The sequence below is a fragment of the Triticum aestivum genome, chromosome 3B, assembly GCF_018294505.1.
Source record: "Triticum aestivum cultivar Chinese Spring chromosome 3B, IWGSC CS RefSeq v2.1, whole genome shotgun sequence".
Lineage (NCBI taxonomy): Eukaryota > Viridiplantae > Streptophyta > Magnoliopsida > Poales > Poaceae > Triticum > Triticum aestivum.
In genome coordinates this window covers 298,270,898-298,289,185 of record NC_057801.1, presented here as the reverse complement: position 1 = coordinate 298,289,185, position 18,288 = coordinate 298,270,898, and the positions used below count along the sequence as shown (strand labels likewise).

At 46.5% G+C, this 18,288-nt stretch overlaps 1 protein-coding gene across 1 annotated transcript; it reads right to left on the bottom strand.

Annotated features, from left to right (window-relative positions):
• Positions 1–2,794: 2,794 nt before the first annotated feature.
• Positions 2,795–7,304, bottom strand: LOC123069774 (protein transport protein SEC23-1). The gene is made up of 5 exons (XM_044492715.1): positions 6,800–7,304; positions 4,765–6,585; positions 3,848–3,964; positions 3,519–3,590; positions 2,795–3,353 (listed from the first exon to the last, which is right to left on the bottom strand). The coding sequence occupies exons 1-5, from the start codon at positions 7,190–7,192 to the stop codon at positions 3,216–3,218; spliced, it is 2,541 nt and encodes an 846-aa protein (XP_044348650.1). The 5' UTR covers positions 7,193–7,304; the 3' UTR covers positions 2,795–3,215.
• Between the last annotated feature and the right edge of the window lie 10,984 nt (positions 7,305–18,288).

The window sequence follows — 18,288 nt, the reverse complement described above, 5'->3', positions numbered from 1 at the left end:
GACATTTGTTCCGAGGACCACAACTCCATCCAACAACCAAAAATGGAACCCGATGATGAAGATAGACAAAGGCTATATTATACAAAAGACGAGGGCATCAGATTGGTAACCCCCCCCCCCCAATCCTCACATTCTTGTCATGTGAACATTGAAGATATCTCATGGCATTCTATCTAAGAATTTATTTAGGTTGGATTCTCCTATTTTTATACTCCATCACATGCATCTTGTCTTTTGTTTAGTCAAATGTAACCTTACGCTTCATTCCATTGTGCAGGTGAGTACTTGGTTGCGCAACTCTGTGAATCATATCGATGGTAATGCAAAGAAGGCAGAATACTGCTGGAAGGAGGTTGTTGCTACATACAACTACACAATTGAGAGTGACCGACAAGGGGATGTGAAGCACCTCAAGAACCATTGGTACAAAACAACAAAGAAGGTAACCTCTTTCAATGGATGCTACAACAAGATTAGAGACACCCATGCAAGTGGACGGTGTGATAAACAACTCATGTAGCAAGCTCTGGAACTGTACCACAGCCGCCATGGACAGCAGTTCGTGTATGTGCATTGGTGGGAAGATGTGCGGGAGAGACAAAAGTGGAAGATTCATGTGTACACAAAAGGGGATGGAACAAACAGGACAACACGAGTACCAACTGAGAATGCTCAGCAACCTCCAGGTCGCAAGGGTGCCAAGAAAGCTAAAGAACATACTGGTGCTTTTCTACAAGCAAGCTGACGCTAAGGTGCAAAATGAAGAGATAATGGAATTGCAGAGTCGACTATCTGCTCAGAAGGTAGAAGCTAGTTGACTTGCATATGGGTCTGCAAAGGAGAGGATAGTGGCTAAGCTGGTAGAGGAAAGAATCAAACTGTTTGACAAGTTCACAGAGATGTTGAATGCTGAGACTACACGAATTAACCATGGGCAAAGAAAATGCATATGAAGGCTGTCACGAGATTGGGGGATCAACTCTTCGGGGAGGAATAGAAGGTATGTAGTTCAATTTCTTCGGGAACCTTTGTTTGTCTCCCTTCACTACACACACATGAATATTTGTTTTCCTGCAGTTTAGTTCATAGGAATTGCTTATGTGAGTTGGTACTTTTGGGTCAAGCCACGCCATACATGGCTGAATAAATTCGTTGGGTCAATATATCAAGCAAATAAAACATGTTATTCTTATTATGTTGCCTTTGAGCATGATTTTCCTCTGTTCTCCTCCTTGATTCATGTCATATTCTTTATTAGTAGATTCCAGTTTCAAAAGAACCACACTAATCAATGGCTATTGCCTTTGAACATGATCTTCCCTCTGCCATTCTATTGTTAGTATTCCATTTCTTGCTTTCTACTTAATCACTAGTTTTTACTTCTGCATTCTTCTTTTTGTGAATGTTGTGACTGAGAATACTGACAAATTCAATGTTGCAAATGAAACTTCAATTGTCGATGTTTCATCTCATGTTCAAGTCAAATAATTTCATGGTATACATGTATGAAAGCTAGCATCTTTACTCCACTATAACAGTCGATAGGCCCATTTTCTGAGTTCGCCCCAGGCCCCCTAGAAGAACAGGACCGGCCCTGCCTGCTTGTTATTGTAGACTAAATTAGTGTCTTAATTCTTATGTAGATGTTGTACAGATATGTGCATCAAACGAGGGGTTCATGTGCAAGGAAGCATTGAAGATGTGAGACAATCTTTTTTTTGGAATGAGAAGGTTCAGAGGATACACCAACAAATTCAGTTTGAACTTCTAAATTTGATACGAGTGTTTACAAATCTTCCCTTTATGAGTATTTGGAAACCTTTACATTATTTTATTACTGTGGAATTATTTAATGTCATGGACAAGACATACTTGCTACTGTTTGGATATCAACATTGCTGATTTTTGTATGGAAATCAAGTTTTTCGATAACTTTCAGTATGCAAGCTTGTTGATATCGTTGATTCAAATGGTTGCTTGTATTGTTTAAGTGTATAGTGGAGGTTTCATGTGTTGGAAAGTATGTGAGAGAGAAAAAATAAGATGATGACATCACATAGAGTAGCTTTCATTGGGTGATTACGGCACACACGAGTAGCTTCATTGAAATTTATCTATGTGGATGGTCGGGGCAGCACCAAAGTGCTGCCTCCATTTTACATGCCCTAAGACCCCCCGCCCTTGTACTGCTGGGCCATGGCATCTGTTAGACTAAAAAGGCTCCTGGGCCCGTGTGCCAGCTGTGATTAACGATACCTATTCATAAATGACTGCAACATTTTTATTTATTTTTGAAATGGAGGCAAAAGATTTGCCTCATATATTAAATGAGGAGGAGAGAGAGTTTGTTACAACACACATCCAAGTTACGGCATGACAATTATTCTCGCAATAAAAAAGACCCTAATTTCTTTGCCGCAGCTTTAATCCAAAGGTTTGCCTCGTCTTCAATGATGCTGAGCAAGATTTGCGGAGGTGCACTTTTTTGCCTAAACACTCTTGCGATTGTGCTCATTCCAATTGATCCATGACACTAGCATGGTAATCGATGCCTTTGCTTTTCTGTCGATGGTGCCTGTGGTGCATGTGCTCGCCCACCAGGCATGAACAGAGTCAAACAGGTGCCATGTGGACGTGTCCAAAATGACTGCAACATGGCTTATACACGTGCACATACTTCTGTGGCATAGTGTCAGCTGCGCGCCAAATCACTAATTCATTTTTCACGATATCACTTACCACCACAAATCAAGAACAAATGTAATGCTGTAAACACTAAGCAACACTGTTGAAATGTAGTATCTCTGATTGTATAAATGGACTTTCTCAAAACAAAACAAAAAAGTTGTGCAAATGGAGAATTGGGATTCGCCTCGAGTAAAAGGAATCAAATGAATGGCCAGGACAGACTTCTATTATGTGACATACAACAAACTCTTCAAAGGCAGGAGAACATAAGCGATGCTCTAATTGTCTAAAATTTTACGCACCTGTGTGGCAAGAGATAATGCATTTACGCGACCACATCAGAGAAAATAATCAGGCAAAATTATACAGCTTCACTTCACACAAATTGCCGCTTCATCAACCCAAACAAATGTTTGGGCCTTAGGCGTTACCTCGCAAAGTTTTCAGATGTCGTTTGGCAACTCTGTTTGAAACCAAACCTCGGCTATCCACAATCGTTTCTGATTGCACTCATCCAATTATTTGCATTAGCTTTGTTCCGGCGGGACCAATTTGAGGCTGCGCATCCACTCGCAAAAGCTAGGGTCATCAAAGTGGATGAAGCTGCTCTTTAGCCTGGCCCTCAGTTCAGGAGCAAGGGTCCGTAGCTGAGGAAATCTCGACTCCTGAAACATGCAAATGTGCTCATGTTAACAATTACAGCCTTGCTCACGATTCTGTTTATCAGTGACCATGAATCTAGCTGCCGTAAGAACCATCAGCGAAATAACCCAGCAGCGATGAATGCAGGCGAACCATAATGTCACTGCTAAGGTTAAGAGAATCATTACCTGCTCATAAGTAGGGTCCTTGTGAGCTGGGATCAGGCGTGAGACAAAGTATCTAGCCTGAGAGCTCCCTTCCTGCACCAGAACACCGATGGAAAAAAAAAGATAGTGAGCAAACCAAAGCATTTACCTTGTGCAAGTCGTGTTTCATGATAGTTGCACAGTTAATGAATTTTGTCAGACTGATTTGAAATCTAACAACACATGGGCTATATAAGATATGATACTATGATGATAGCAAAGGCATGAACAGAAGAGTTGATAAGAGAAAAGGAAGGAAAGCAGTTTAAATTTTGGAAATCAAAGTCAAGGTTGGGAACAGGGAAACTGACTCTGAATGAAAGTATCCTGGGAGCTGGAAAACGGAGTTCACTTAGCTCTTCTGCCAGCGTACGACATGCTGCCAAAGCTGCTGCAGTTTGTCCTTCTTGGGTTGCTAGTTCAGCACCCTGAAGACACACAGTAAGAAAGTGCAACTCAGGAAATATTACTCTTTGCTAGCATTATGATGAATAACCAAAATAGCCATTGCATAATGATAATTCAACATATTAATACGTTAAGTAAATCAGCAAAATATGACATCTTCCTGCCGCCCTAGTATATCAAGTACTACCTCTGTACCAAAATATAAGACGTTTTTGTAGGTTAAACTAGCTTACAAAAACGTATTATAGTTTGATACAGAGGGAGTATTAGCATCATTTACACACATACATTCATGAGATCTCTATATTCGTTCTAACCACCAACTGGCCTCTATTGAAAATTTAATAGTTCCAACGAATTCACCTTTCAAACTCGATTCACTCTATTTCTTGCAAAATCTTATGATTATTACATAAACTCACAATCCGGGTAACAAGTTAGTTTTTGCAAACATGATACTGCTAAAATCCCATGCTTCATTTCTTTCCTTGCAAAAAGAAAGTCACCTTCTGTTCAAATATCCCTCTGTTCCATAATGTAGTGCGTATAATTTTTGGAAATGTCAAACCTCACACTTTGACCAGTAGCAATCAAGAACAAAGTCATGTTCAACAGCTACAATTCCGAAGCCAAAACATTTAATCCAAAAGACAACACCAGTGAAAAAAATATTATGTCAAGAATGTTGAAAACAAAGGTGAATGGAGTAAGTTTAATATGCAGCTACAGCACTGAGATAATGTGGTAAAGAGACAGACCATACAGGTGACTCCCTTATTGGGAGTGGGGAGGGAGAGAGAGAAGATAGGAGGTGACTTACCAACCAGATGAAAATATCTGTTCCATGATCCAGTACCACTGCACAATTAGATTGCATGGTCAGATCATATGCTGGCAGCTCCTCAAATGTGCCACCTTCTCGATGCATTATACAACGAGGTGCAAGCATACGGAGCGAGAGGTCAAATGATGCATTCAAGAACAAACTCCTCAGAACTGATCTTTCATCTTCATGTCCTATTATGCTACCTAAGAGTGGCCCCCTTCTCAAATGAAACAAACACTCAGGGAGTGATGACAGCTCTTTTGGGAACCGATAAAGCTTTGATTTTGGAACCTGGGTACCAAATTTGAGAGCTACGTCCTTAATTCTTTCATCAATTGTGAGCCTCATGTCAAAAGCATCGGAGGCAGTCTTGGCGCGCAAGACAGTTCTCTTACCAATGATTACTGAAGCTACATCTTCTTGCACACTTGAAAGATATGCAGACAAACCATCAACCGTTTGCAGCCTGCTAGTGATCACCCTTGTGCTTTCTGTTTGATACATATTAGAGTAACGGACTGCAAACTGGAAGTAAATGAAATCATTCCTGATATCCGCCTTTGTCTCCAAAGACACGGAAAAACTCTGTGTCCCCTCAACACTATGCATCTGGATACAAAATGAAGTGTCATGCTTGAATGTTTCATGAGAATCAGGAGAAGCCTCTTCGCCAGGGCCAATTACTTGAGTGACAAGCATGCCATCTGAACATCTAATCTCAAATAAGCCATGAGAGCCAGTTGCTTTAGTTGACGCCCTCTGCAAGTTGACCCCAAAGGCCTCTCCAAAATCATCATGAAGTAAAAGCACACCACCAGAACACTTCGCCAGTGGCTGTAGGACAGGAACCCTCACAGGGCATGTTCCAGCACAAAGAATGTCAACGATGGTACTGTGTCTCCGTGCTTCATGACCAAGACTCTCCATGTACTTCATAGCTGTCTTCTCCAGGTAAGCATAGTTTGGGTGTTGAACAGAATGAGGTGTTGATCCTGGTCCAAACGTGTTGGGGCCACCAGCACACACCAAGATCCTGCAGTTGCCTCCTGATCTCTTGATGATTCCACGAGACAACTCCGCTGACGGCCCTTGAATAATACCAAGGGCAACCTCCACCGCTGCACCAAGGCATCGGTCCCTCGATACTTCCGCCACACTAAACTGATAGGGTCTCAGGGATGAGAATATTGTGTGTGCAACAGGCAGCGAAGCATGTATAGGAGACAAATACACCCCTGTCCCGTAGATTAGCACCTTCAATGACTCTTGGGCAAGCGACTTACTACCGGGTAGCACATCCGCTGACACCGCCGCACCTTCCGAAAAATCATACACAGAGACAGTTCTACCAAAGGAGATGATTCCAATCCTTGCTGTAGGAGGGAGTGAATCCACAAATGCATGCAAGGAGCCCTGTAGATGCTGCAGGTGCGCCTCATCAAGACACTCATCTATGAGAATAAAAATGGGACCAGAGACCCTCAAGACAGGCACCGGGATCAAGCCTGGCCGCCTACTCCCTGGATGCACATAATCGACAGTCGAGGACACGAGCTCTGGCCACTGAACCAGGTCCTGCTTGCTGGAGACCACAAATTCCCCCTCACTGCTGTTCAGCTTTTTGCAAATGACACACTGCCATTGCCCAGAGCCAATCAACACGTCACAGTACAAATTCACATAAGCCCCACAGTTCAGACACCGGCGGGGATCACGCTCCAAGGCTTCGGGACCTGGCGGTACCTCCCTCCCTGGTGAAACAAGGGCTCCGAACCCCAAGCTAGGGGCATTCAGCAGTTTCTTCTGCTTCAGGACCTGCAAGTGAAAAACACCAACTAAATGACAAGCTGGAGAATTTGCACATGCCTATGCACTAAACACGATTCGCATCTAAAAACCAAGCGTAATTCACAACTCAACTAGTAGTGTAATCGTGTAAGATCCAAATGGTAACGTACTTATGCGCATGCATAATTGAGTTATAGGAGATGTGCGGACATTACTGCGGTAAGGAAAGAGCGACGTGTACCTTGCGGGCAGAGAAGAGGACGTATGGGGAGTCGATGCTGGAGTCCTCCAGAGACGGCGCCACAGAGGGCACGTGGCTGTGAGGGGTGGCCGCGCCGTTCATGGTGTGCGGCGCGGAGGATGTGGGGAGGGAGACGGAGGACGATGAGGAGGCGGTGCGGGAGGCGAAGGGTACCGCCTGAGGGGAGATCGGGGTGGTGCGGAATGGCACGGTGGCGGGGCGAAGCGGCGAGGAGAAGACGGGCGGGCCCGGTGGCGTGCTGAAGTGCGCGGGGCTGGGGACGGTGGGGCTGCCCCGCAAGGACGTCGAGGAGAGAGCGCTCGGAGGGGTGAAGATCGCCGGGAACGGAGGAGATGCGTGCGCCGCCTGAGGCTGCGGCGGCGTCTCCTCCATGCTGCCGGCCTTATTGGGGATCGGAGGGGAGCAGCGAAAGGGAAACGCGGATCTAAACTGGGAGAAATACTGAGAAGTACGGCAGCACACACCAATCTGTGTGTTTATCGGGGATGTGTCAACAGTTTTTTTGTCGATGTCATATTGGCTGGATCGCGGCTTCCTATTGGCTGGCGCCCTTCCACAATGGCAACTCCGTTGGGGAAGATGGGTCATCTCTCCAATGTAAAGTAGGCCACTCGCTGATTCTTAAGCTAATTCATGAATGCGGATGCACTGAATTCAGTTTTAAATTCTTATTGTGCTGCCTCGTGGTAAATGGTGGGCGCTGAAAGATCTAGTATATTTAAAACAAAAAAGAGGCTAGCCAACTCGCTCTCAGGAAGCTCCCTCGATTTGCATCTTCGTTAGCCGTCGGATCTGCCCTTCTGGCGTGTCCCGGCCGTTGGATTTTCACCTCACTGTAACCACATTTTTCACCTCGCGGTTGTTTCGACTGGCCAATGACGAGTGGGCTCGCGCCTCGTGTTCATTGGCTAGGTTGGCCGTTTTCGCGTGAACGACACTTTCCCCAATCTGGTTCGCGCGCTACGCACCCAATCTCGCTCGCACACCAGGCGCCGCACAACCCTAGCTCCCACATTCCCCTCGATCCACTGCCCCTCCCTCCTCCCAGCTCGTCACCAGGGCCTCGCCGCCCCTCCCTCCTCCCCGCTCGTCACCAGGGCCTCGCCGCCGCCTACTCCTCCTCCCCCACCGTTGCTGCTTCCCCGCCTCGACTTCCCTCTCTCCGTTGTTTATCCGGTCGTCGTCGGCGCCTGGTTCCAGATCTGGCGCAAGTTAGGCCCGGTGGTGGGGCGAAGGGGCAGTGGAGGCGGGCGACCAGGACAAGTAGCCGTCGGCCCGTCGCGGGTGAGGCTCCAAGAGGGAAGAGTCGGGGACAGGAGGCTCGAGGGAAGAGGGAAGAGGGATGAGGCGGGAACAGGTGAAGGAGCAGGCTGGTCCTCGTGGAGGCGGCGCCGCCAGCCAGGGGCCATTCGCGATTTTCTCTGCTGTCTTCTTATTCCGGGGCATGCCCTGGAAGAACTCACCCACACCAGCCAAAGTAGGCTTCCACCTTCTTGCTCACGTTCGTGGTCGAGGAGACCGAGGTGAGCCAGCCCACTCGAGCTGTCCAAGGTGAAACTACTTGAGGTTTCAGTGCACATTCTTAGATTTTTCCTTCCATGATGGCTTGATGTAGGAGGAGACATGATGTGTGTGAGGTAGAGGTGGATCATTGGAGGTGAAGCAGGTCTCCTTGATGTGTGCTTCATCTGAGGTGAGTTGTTTTGGTGATTCTCGATCTACTCTGTCATTTCCTGAGTAAATTTTAAGTTGTCAGGTTATATTTAGGTGTTTTTAGTTTCACATGGTTGTCATTAACAGAAAAATATCACTCGTGGGGCAGATTTAGGCAAATTTGGGTATTGGTGTATTTTACTATGTCAAACTTTCATTTTCAGTTTCACGGGGTACTTAAGCAATGGTTGCACCCCGCCACATCACATACCAGGTGAGATCAATGAAGACAATGATAGTTGAGTTCCTACGAGAGTTAAACAAATAGTTCACTAACATTGATAATGATTGGGTAATTCCATTCTGTAAGTTGCTCTGCCGTTGAAAGCTATGATGTGGAAATTATAGCGTGGTTCATATAGTTGCTCTCATTATGCTTTTCTTCATTTGAACTCTTTGACAGATGCTCAGATTATAAGAAAGAAGAATTTTGTAAGTCAGGCATCGATTGCTCACCTTTGAAGGTTACAGATTCAAGTGCTAGGCTTTTAAGGATGAAGCAAATCCCAATCTAGAAACATGTTAGTCTATCTTGATGCGATTGTACTTCTTGAACCATTTGTGCACCTGTATTTTTCACCATGGCAATTGAATGTGCAGGTGTAGTGCACCATATATTTGTCACCATAAACGAATGTGCAGGCGACAGCCATTTGATTAATGTTATATCCAACTAAGGTATCCTTCCACCAAATGACCACATCTGAATTTGTTTAACTACAATCCGATGCAACAGACTTCTGTATTGTTCTCATAGTCCATCCATTATATTTTTGGCTTTCAAGGCTAGATGACTGCAGTTTGATTATCAATTCATCTACAACAGCACAGACATGTAAAAATGTTTTTTCTTGTTTTAAAGTTTTAGGTCAAAGTTCTCTTTTACCTTAACTTTTCAATTGTACTCTGCTTTGTAGGTTCTGATCATACCGATTTAGTGACTTACTACAGTCTGATTGCCAATTCATATTTTATTCTTTTATATTATGCAGCTTCCTCTGTGTACTATTGGGATAAATTCCATGAACTATGTATCTTGTTTAAATGGCTAGGATTTGAGATTGTTTGAATCCATCATGACACAATGTTCTGACCATCAACTAAGGTGCTCAATGCGCAATAGATAGCTTTTGGTTGTCACCATTAGGACATAAAAGTACTAGATTTTGAGGTTTTAATAGCTTAAATATGCTAACTGCAGAGCAACATGGTAGTTACAATGGTTCCATGTCCTAATTAGTTATTTTTATTTTGTTTTGCAGGCGTATTATCTTGGAGGTTGCTTCTTATTTTTACTATAGATCAAGTTTCTTTGTCTCCTTTCTAGCTACCTCTGCTGCATTTGTTTTATATATCCTATATGCTTTAAATGTCCTATATGCTGTCATGATCCTTGCTTCAGTGATCTGTTGATGATAAGCACATTTCATATACATCTTTTGGCACTCAAATATGCGGTTTATTGAGATATGACCATCAATTCTTGCTGTGAAATATTGAATATTTGCATGAAAATCATATAAAGGATCATTTACTAGTCTTTGGTCTATTTTGTAGAAATGTGCGCAAAGACACTATAATCTTCAAGATTCGGACGAATTGGCTATTAAGAAGAGAGAAGGGCAGGAAAGAAGTGAAGAAAGGGATGGGCCAAAACTAAAGATGGAGGGGATCTACTTGGGAAGAAAGAAGGAAAGGAGAAGGGCCAAATCAGAAAAGTGGCAGACTAGAGGAGGGGTCAAAATCCCTAACAGCAGCCCCGATCCCCTTTAGGGCCTGGCATCTCCATTCCCCTCACCCCACCTTTCCACCACCGGCCGCCGCCGCGGCCAGGCCGGCGCGGCAGTGCGCCAACCAGTGCCACCCAGCCACCCATCCTCGCCATCTCCATCACCCGCCGCTGCACCATCACCATCACCATCTCCAACGCCACCCACCAGCGCCGCCACTCGCGCGACCCGCCAGACGGGCGTCTGGTCCCCCGCGCGACTAGCACCTCATCTCCCTCGCTGCTTCTTCTCCCTCCGTCCGCTGCTTGCTGCTTCTTCTTCTTGCGCCGATCTGCCGCTGCTCCTTCTTCCCTCGCACCCCCTTGCTGTTGCTTTTCTCTGAACTTCTCCTTGTTGTTGCTCCTATTCCCTGCTGCTCTTCTCAAAATCCCAAGCTGCTGCTCCTTCTCTGAACCAACTGCTGGCTGCTATTACCTCTCCCCAAAACTGCCGTTGCTCCTCTTTCTTGCTGCACCTTCTCTCAAACGCCCCTGGTGCTCCTAATCTTAACCATAAACTGCTGCTATCTCTCTTTTTCCCTCTTTATATTCTCTGAATTTCTGTAATAGGAGATGTGTAATGCCCTGTAATGTTCAGATTATATGAATGCTTGCAATCTGTGAATGGTTCAGTTTCATACTTATAAATATTGTATCACATATTGTGTGTTCTCACTAGTTGAATTGTTCTTGCTGTGTATCTGTGGTTTATCCATCACCATATATGTGTACCTAACCCTGTGAACTTGTTCCAGTTTGTAGTTTATGTGTTTACTAAGTACTTGTGATACAAAAATTTGTGTGTGAGTTTGTGTTGTGAAACATTTATATTCAGCCATATAGCCGTGATTCATCCCACTGTTATATGTTTGATGGTTATATGTGTTCATGTCTTGTTGATTCCCTTTTATCATTGATGTTTGTCTGTGTTAGTGTTTTAATTCTTCAAGCCTAATAAAAATACCAAAAAGACAGAGTATAATCTGAATGTATCTTTGCTTATTTTGCATTCTCTTTGGCGACGACCTTCGGGAACTACCTTGTTTAGTTTAGGTTTTATTTTCTGTTTTCGTTTCCAAATATCATGTCACCTAGCTTTAGCCGAGCATAGTTGCCGTCTCCTAGTCCCTGTGGAGAACACGACATCCGTAGTTTGGGCAAAATATTCCACTGCACTTTCAACCGATTATTTTGGCGCCGTTGCCGGGGACTAGCGTCGAGTGACCGTGTTAGGCTATAGACTAGGTTTTTCTTCTTTTTCTAGTTTGTGCCATATATTCGCGATATATCTCTAACCACTAACCTCTGTTCTAGTTAGTATCTTTTTTGTTTTATTTTCCTTTTTGCAGGTTAGAACTATCTTCTCGGTTATGGCTTACTTTTCAGATCATCAGGCTTATGCGAGCAACACTACAAACAACACGGAAAGTATTCAAGAACTGATAAGTAAGATTTCCCATCAATTAGATGATTTAGCTCGGCAGGGAGAAGTAGTTTTTGAGGATAGGCTTAGCTCTTATGATCCTTATTCTATAGGCCATCCTTATGTTGCTCCTACCTGCCATATTTGTGGATTTCAGGGCCATTTGCCCGCTGAATGTCTGCGTGGTTATTCCCATCCTCCAGATTTTTTTGGCATGAGCTTCGCTCAACAGCATAGCTCATACCAAAACAATTACTCACATGGGTGGCCTGAAAACCCGAATATGTCATATAGGAGCAACAACCCTGAGATCTCATCGTTTGCCTCTAGTTATCCATTGCAGGGATTCAGGTACAATGAGGAGAACCACAACTATGCTCCACAACAGATTTTTTCACCTCCTACTCATATACCTCAATACCAGGAGATGTGTCCAATGGAGTTAAATGGTCCTCCATTTGGTCAACCAACAACTCCAGCACCTTTCGAGCAATCTCATGTGCAAGTGCCCACACAAGATGAACTTGATGATATAGAGAAGCTCACATTGCTTAGTCTCAAGTTCACTTGGAGTGCTGAAGATGATCCAATTAGGCCGGTGATACTAGATGAAATGAAGAAGGTCAAGAGTGGGAATGAGCTAGTGGAAGAAGTAAGGAAGATTGAGAAGAACATCAACGCTGGCAGTACTATATCATCACAGCTTGAGTTGAGTGTGGCTGAGATATCCATTGATACATGTGAGGTTCCAACACCCTCACATTTAGCTGAGCAAGATAGCGAGAGCCCAGAGGAAGAGATACCTCAGATTGAAGATGTACTCGTAGCCAAGGCACAAGATGATCCAAAGCTCAAATGCCCAAGTGATCAAGTTGAAGATCCAATGTCTATCCCTCCTGAAGAAGTAAAAGAAGCTGCTGTAGATGAAGATGAAGAACCTGAGATTCATTTGCCTATTGTCATACCAGAGCGTGATGTGTCAGGTTTATCTAATCCTCTTAATGACATGTCTTCATATGATTTGTTTGCTACTACCTTGCATTGCATGATGCCATCACTTAAGGTAGATTTGAAAAACTATTTGCTTGGACATGATCATACACACCCTATTAGTGGCATTGCTCATATCTCTGTTCATGATACTTATGTTCCTAATGCTATACCCATGCTTAATGAAACGTGTGATTCTAATACTAGCATTGAGCTTACTGATTTGTACCATCCTAAACATGTGCTTTATAGCTATGCTTATGTAATTGGATATTCGATTGATGACTTGGAGGGTATTATCCCTACCACTTGCATTGTCTCTTTCGTTGAGTGCTTTTTCAGGTTCTTGCTTGTGCACGAATCACTACATGCTGACCAAGTTCGAGATGACATTCCCTGGGACCCCGGTGGACCCATGGCATGGGGATGAGGAGAAGCAAGGAGCACACATGAAGAGAGAAGCTGGAGCAGGCATGAGGATAGGGAAGCAAAAGGAGAGGAGTCACAATGCACGAGGAAGCAAAGGAGAAGAGTTGCAGTTTAGAGAGTGTCGAGCGAGTGCTACTTCCTATAAAAACCCGGTGAGCTGTTTCATGACCCATTCTGAGTATATCATCCATTGATACAAGCTAAAATCAAATGTTATTTGGGTTGCTTAAGCCATGCCTTAAATGTTGCCCCACTGAATTTTATTTGACATATGGTGCTTGATGTGAATATGTGAAGTGAGTGTTGAATGCCTTGTAACCTAGTGATCTACACAATGCTTGCTTTGCTGAAATTAGTGAAAGCTATTAGTTTTAAGTGCTCAAATCCCTAATACACTAGAAAACTTAATCATTTTCTGCTTTTACCTCGATACACCTAGATCATTAAGTGTCAGATGCTGAGTTTGTGCCTAATGTGTTCCCATTGAGAGCAATCACCTAACCACTATGGATTAGCATGCTATGTTCCCTGGATCGGTAGCATGTGAACCAGACATGAGAAGTGATGATTCCTATTTTTGTGCTTATGCGTTGTTCATTTAAGATAAGTAATAATGAATAAATAAGTCTGACTACCTACAGTAGCATGTCATGTTCCCGGGATCAGTGGCATGTGAAATCGGGTTAGCTTGGGCAGTAATTAATAAAAAAATGTAAGTGTCGAACCAGGTGTATACCATGTTCTCGGGATCGGTGGTATGTTCCTTTGGGGAGACAAACAAAAAAAACTAATAATTGGTCGATCCAGGTGTATACCATATTCTCGGGATCGGTGGTATGTTCCTTTGGTGAGATCGATAAAATATTATCATTGCTTTACTTCTATAAATAAGTGAACTGATCACAAGTTTATGTTCTTTTTTGTGCTCTGGATCATGCTTTCTTTAGGAACCTTTGGCACAATCATCATTTGAACTTGTTGATCCACTTCTATCATTGTAAAAGTTTAAAATGATTGAGTCTACTAGTGTCGATCCCCTTTAGGGCCTGGCATCTCCATTCCCCTCACCCCACCTTTCCACCACCGGCCGCCGCCGCGGCCAGGCCGGCGCGGCGGTGCGCCAACCAGTGCCACCCAGCCACCCATCCTCGCCATCTCCATCACCCGCCGCTGCACCATCACCATCACCATCTCCAGCGCCACCCACCAGCGCCGCCACTCGCGCGACCCGCCAGACGGGCGTCTGGTCCACCCACCTATTTTATGGTGTGTGATTTTCCTCTTTTTAGGTTTGAACATTGTAATAGGGAAGCAAGTCAGGTTGCTCATGACCTTGCTAGGTTAGCTAAATTTTCTATGACAATGGATTGGTTTGAGGAACCTATGAATGATATTGTATGTTTTCTTGTTGATGATGTAACCGTTATTTCCAATAAATAAAGCTAATGTTCTGTTCCAAAAAAAGTAGGCAACTGGCCCCGTGCCCCTAAACTAGCTTTCTAAAGTTTTTATTACATTAGCTTTGTAGGGTGGGTCTATTATGATAACACCCTTAAAACCTTATTCTGATAACACTAGATAGCTTATTCTGATAACACCTCGCCAACAAAACGAACTGCGCGCAGACCCACCGCCCCTCATGCCCACCTTCTTCCCCACCACCACCACCCAGCGCCCCACCAACCCACCACTCCACCCCCACTCCCACGGCCCCCCACCATCCCCACCCCTCCGGCGCGTTACCATCCCCCAATCCCTCCGGCGCGGCACCACCTGCCGCCCCCTTGGCGCCCAACCACCCCACCCCCTCCGACGCGCCACCACCCTGCCCCCGCTTACCACCTTCTTCCCCTCCCCGCTGGCGCCACCGCCGTCGCACCACCTCCAACCACCTTCCCTCCCCAGCCCAACTGCTCCTGCGTTGGCCAGCCACCGGATTGGCCAATCGCCATCCTCCCATGCGTGGTCGGCGTCGGATCCACGCGTTGCCGTCCCTCCCAACCACATGGTCAAGGGGTTGCTGGATCCTCCCCATGGCCGTCCTCCCGCAGCTTCCCGATGATGGATGCGCCTAGCGGGCCCAGGTGAGCTCGGGGGTCGCCGGCGGCTCTCTCCTCCCCGTTCCTCCACCTCCTCCCTCCCATCCCGCTGCATCGAGCCAGGGCTTCTTCCTCTCCGACCATGGCCCAAAATCCCAGACCCTCGCACTGCCTCGGGGTCCTCCTCTCTGTCCATGGCTAGACGCAGGCTGGGGCGTCCATGGCCACCATGCCACCCCTTCCTTACCTTCCCCCTCCCAGGCCATGCGCCGCTTCCCCGCCATCAACGGCAAGGTCAACGGCCGAGGCTTGGCTTGGAGTTCATCAGGCGTGACGCTGCAGTTCCTTTTTCTTTTTTTATAAATTGTTTTTCCTGTAGATGGGAATGAATGGGTCATGGTCTCCTCCTCGCCGAGTTGGTGGCCATCGAAAGCAGACTCCGGCGACCTCGTATGTGCCACCGTGCTTTGGCCACTTCCAGCAACGCCGCCGACCATGCCCCTACTCCTCCTCTATCCCCTGAACCTTTGCCCTCCCCTTCACCAGCGCCTGCTCTAGCCGCCCACCGTTCCCCTGCAACCGAAGCAGTTCTTCTGAGCGACCCCCGCAGCTCTCTCCTCCCCCATTTGTAGACCGCCAACAACACGCCCCTTCTTTGCCTCATTTTATTTGGGCAACGTCAGTAGACATCGCTTGTTGTTGCGGTCCATCCCACGGGCACCTTCAGTACGCATCGCCCCCACCAGGGTTAAAAGCTCCGACTCTCTTGGATCTAACTGCCACTGGTGTTTTTTTTCAGAAGCAGTGAAACAACGTGCATTTCCATGGCGTCCTTTCTGCGGTGTGGATGGGCGAGGCTTGTGTAACGCCCCGGATCCAATGCGCCAGGTGTTTGTCAGTTATTCGCCATCATTTCCATGTCATTTGCTTGTGTGTTGCATTTTATCATGTCATCATGTGCATTTCATTTTGCATACGTGTTCGTCTCATGCATCCGAGCATTTTCCCCGTTGTCCGTTTCGCAATCCGGCGCTCCTATGTCCTCCGGCGTCCCCCTTTTGTCTCTCGTTGTGAGCGGGTGTCAAACTTTCTCGGAATGGCACGAGGTTTGCCAAGTGGCCTTGGTATACCACGGGTAGACCGCCTGTTAAGTTTCGTGCCATTTGGAGGTCGTTTGATACTCCAACGGTTAACCGGGTAACCGCAAAGCCCCTTTTGTCTTGAAGCCCAACACCCCTTCTAAGTGGCCCAAAACCCATCTAACTCCCCTCCATGCTCTCGGTCGTTCGATCACGATCGCGTGGCCGAAAACCATGCTCCATTTGGAGTCTCCTAGCTCCCTCTACCTATATAAACACCCCCCCCTCCGAAATTCACGGTGCAACCCTAGTCATTTTCATCCTCGCGCCGCCGGACACGTCCGCCCGAGCCGGACATTTCTGCCGGCCACCTCACTCCGACCAATCAGAGGAGGCCACGACATCCCGCCGCCGCCGCTAGCCAACCAGACGCCGCCACCTCACCCGCGCCCGCACCCTCTCTCTCCTCCCTCCGCCGCAGCCCGCGGGAGGCCCTCCCGGCTCGGTCGCCCGCCGTCGTCGGCCCGTGCCCCGTGCCTCTCGGGCCCGCGCTCGCCCTCCACGCCCCTCGCCGCCGGCGAACCTCCACGCCGGCGCCGCGCCGCCGCTCCTCGGCCCCTGCTCACCCCGCCGCCGTGCGCCCCACGCGCCCCTCGCCCCCGCCGACCGCGCCCGTGCCCGCCGGCGCCTCCCCGCTCGCCTGCCGTCCTCCCCTCGCCGCCGATCCCCGCGAGCTCGCCGGAGGAGCTCGCCGGCCGCGCCTCTCCTTCGTCGGCCCCGAGCCGCCGCCCGGATCCGGCGACCCCGCGGCCCCCCGCCGCCTCGCCCGCTCGCCACCGGCCGTATCCGGCGAGATCCGGCCCAGAGGAGCCTCACCGTCACATCCCGAGCTCGCTGGAGGAGCTCGTCGCCCGCGTTGACTTCCCTCGAGGTCGATTTTCCACTAAGTCCCTGTTATTTTTGCATTATCATGCCAGGTTCATCGCATCATATCTCCGCATCTGTAGCTCCGTTTTGTGCATGCAATATGTCAAATTGTTCGTCTCAACGAGTACTTCATTTCATTCCATTGCATCATGTTCATTTGAGCTCATCTTGATACCTGAATCATCGTTGCAAGAGTGCTTCATAATGTTGTCTGCTGTCTGTTAACAGAACTTGCTCTTTTGTCATTTTTGCCATGTTTGATGTGTGCATCCTATGAGGTTGATGTCTACATGTGTTTTGAACTATGCCATGTCTTCTTTACAGAGGTGCTTACCATGTATTTTTGTGATCAATGTGGTGACTAGCACAAGCATGTAAACTAGGCTTCGTGATGTTGCTGATTTTAGTCCTTGTTCTGCTGTTATTTTGGTGCCATGTAAACATGTTGCTACAGAGAGATCCATGATTATTTTGAGATACTTCAGTAAGGGTGTTTTGAACATATGGTTGTTCGCTATCCATTCATGCCCCTGTTTGCAATTATGGAGTATCCTAGCATGTCATTTTCGTGCTCTACTTTTGCTTCAAAATGTTTCCTGGCAGATTGTTTACATGTTATTCAATTTTGCCAAGGTTGTTGTAGTTGATCCTTGGATGCTATGAACTTGTTCCTGCTTTGGTTTGCTTCATAAACATGTCTTCTTGCTGATGCTATGCTTACCTTATCATGCAATGACTTGTGGTGAGTGAATCAAGCTTGTTAAGTAGTGTACTTGCTGTTGCTGTTTTGCTAGGCTGAGTCTGTTATTTCGTGATGCTATGTAAACCTGCTTCTACAAGTCATTCTATGCATAATCTGGAGATGTTCACTAAATGTGTTTTGTTCTACATGTCATGCTCTATCCATCCATGCCCCCGGTAGCATTTATAGCTTGCTTTAACTTGTTGCAATCTTGCTCCAAAGTTGCTTGATAATGTTGCTGTCAGCCTGTTAACATTAAGTTCAGTTGTTGCCATGATTGTTGCTAGTGTTCCATGCACCCTATGACCTTGCTCTTGCCATGCTGAACTTCACAAATATGCCTTCTTACTGTTGGTTG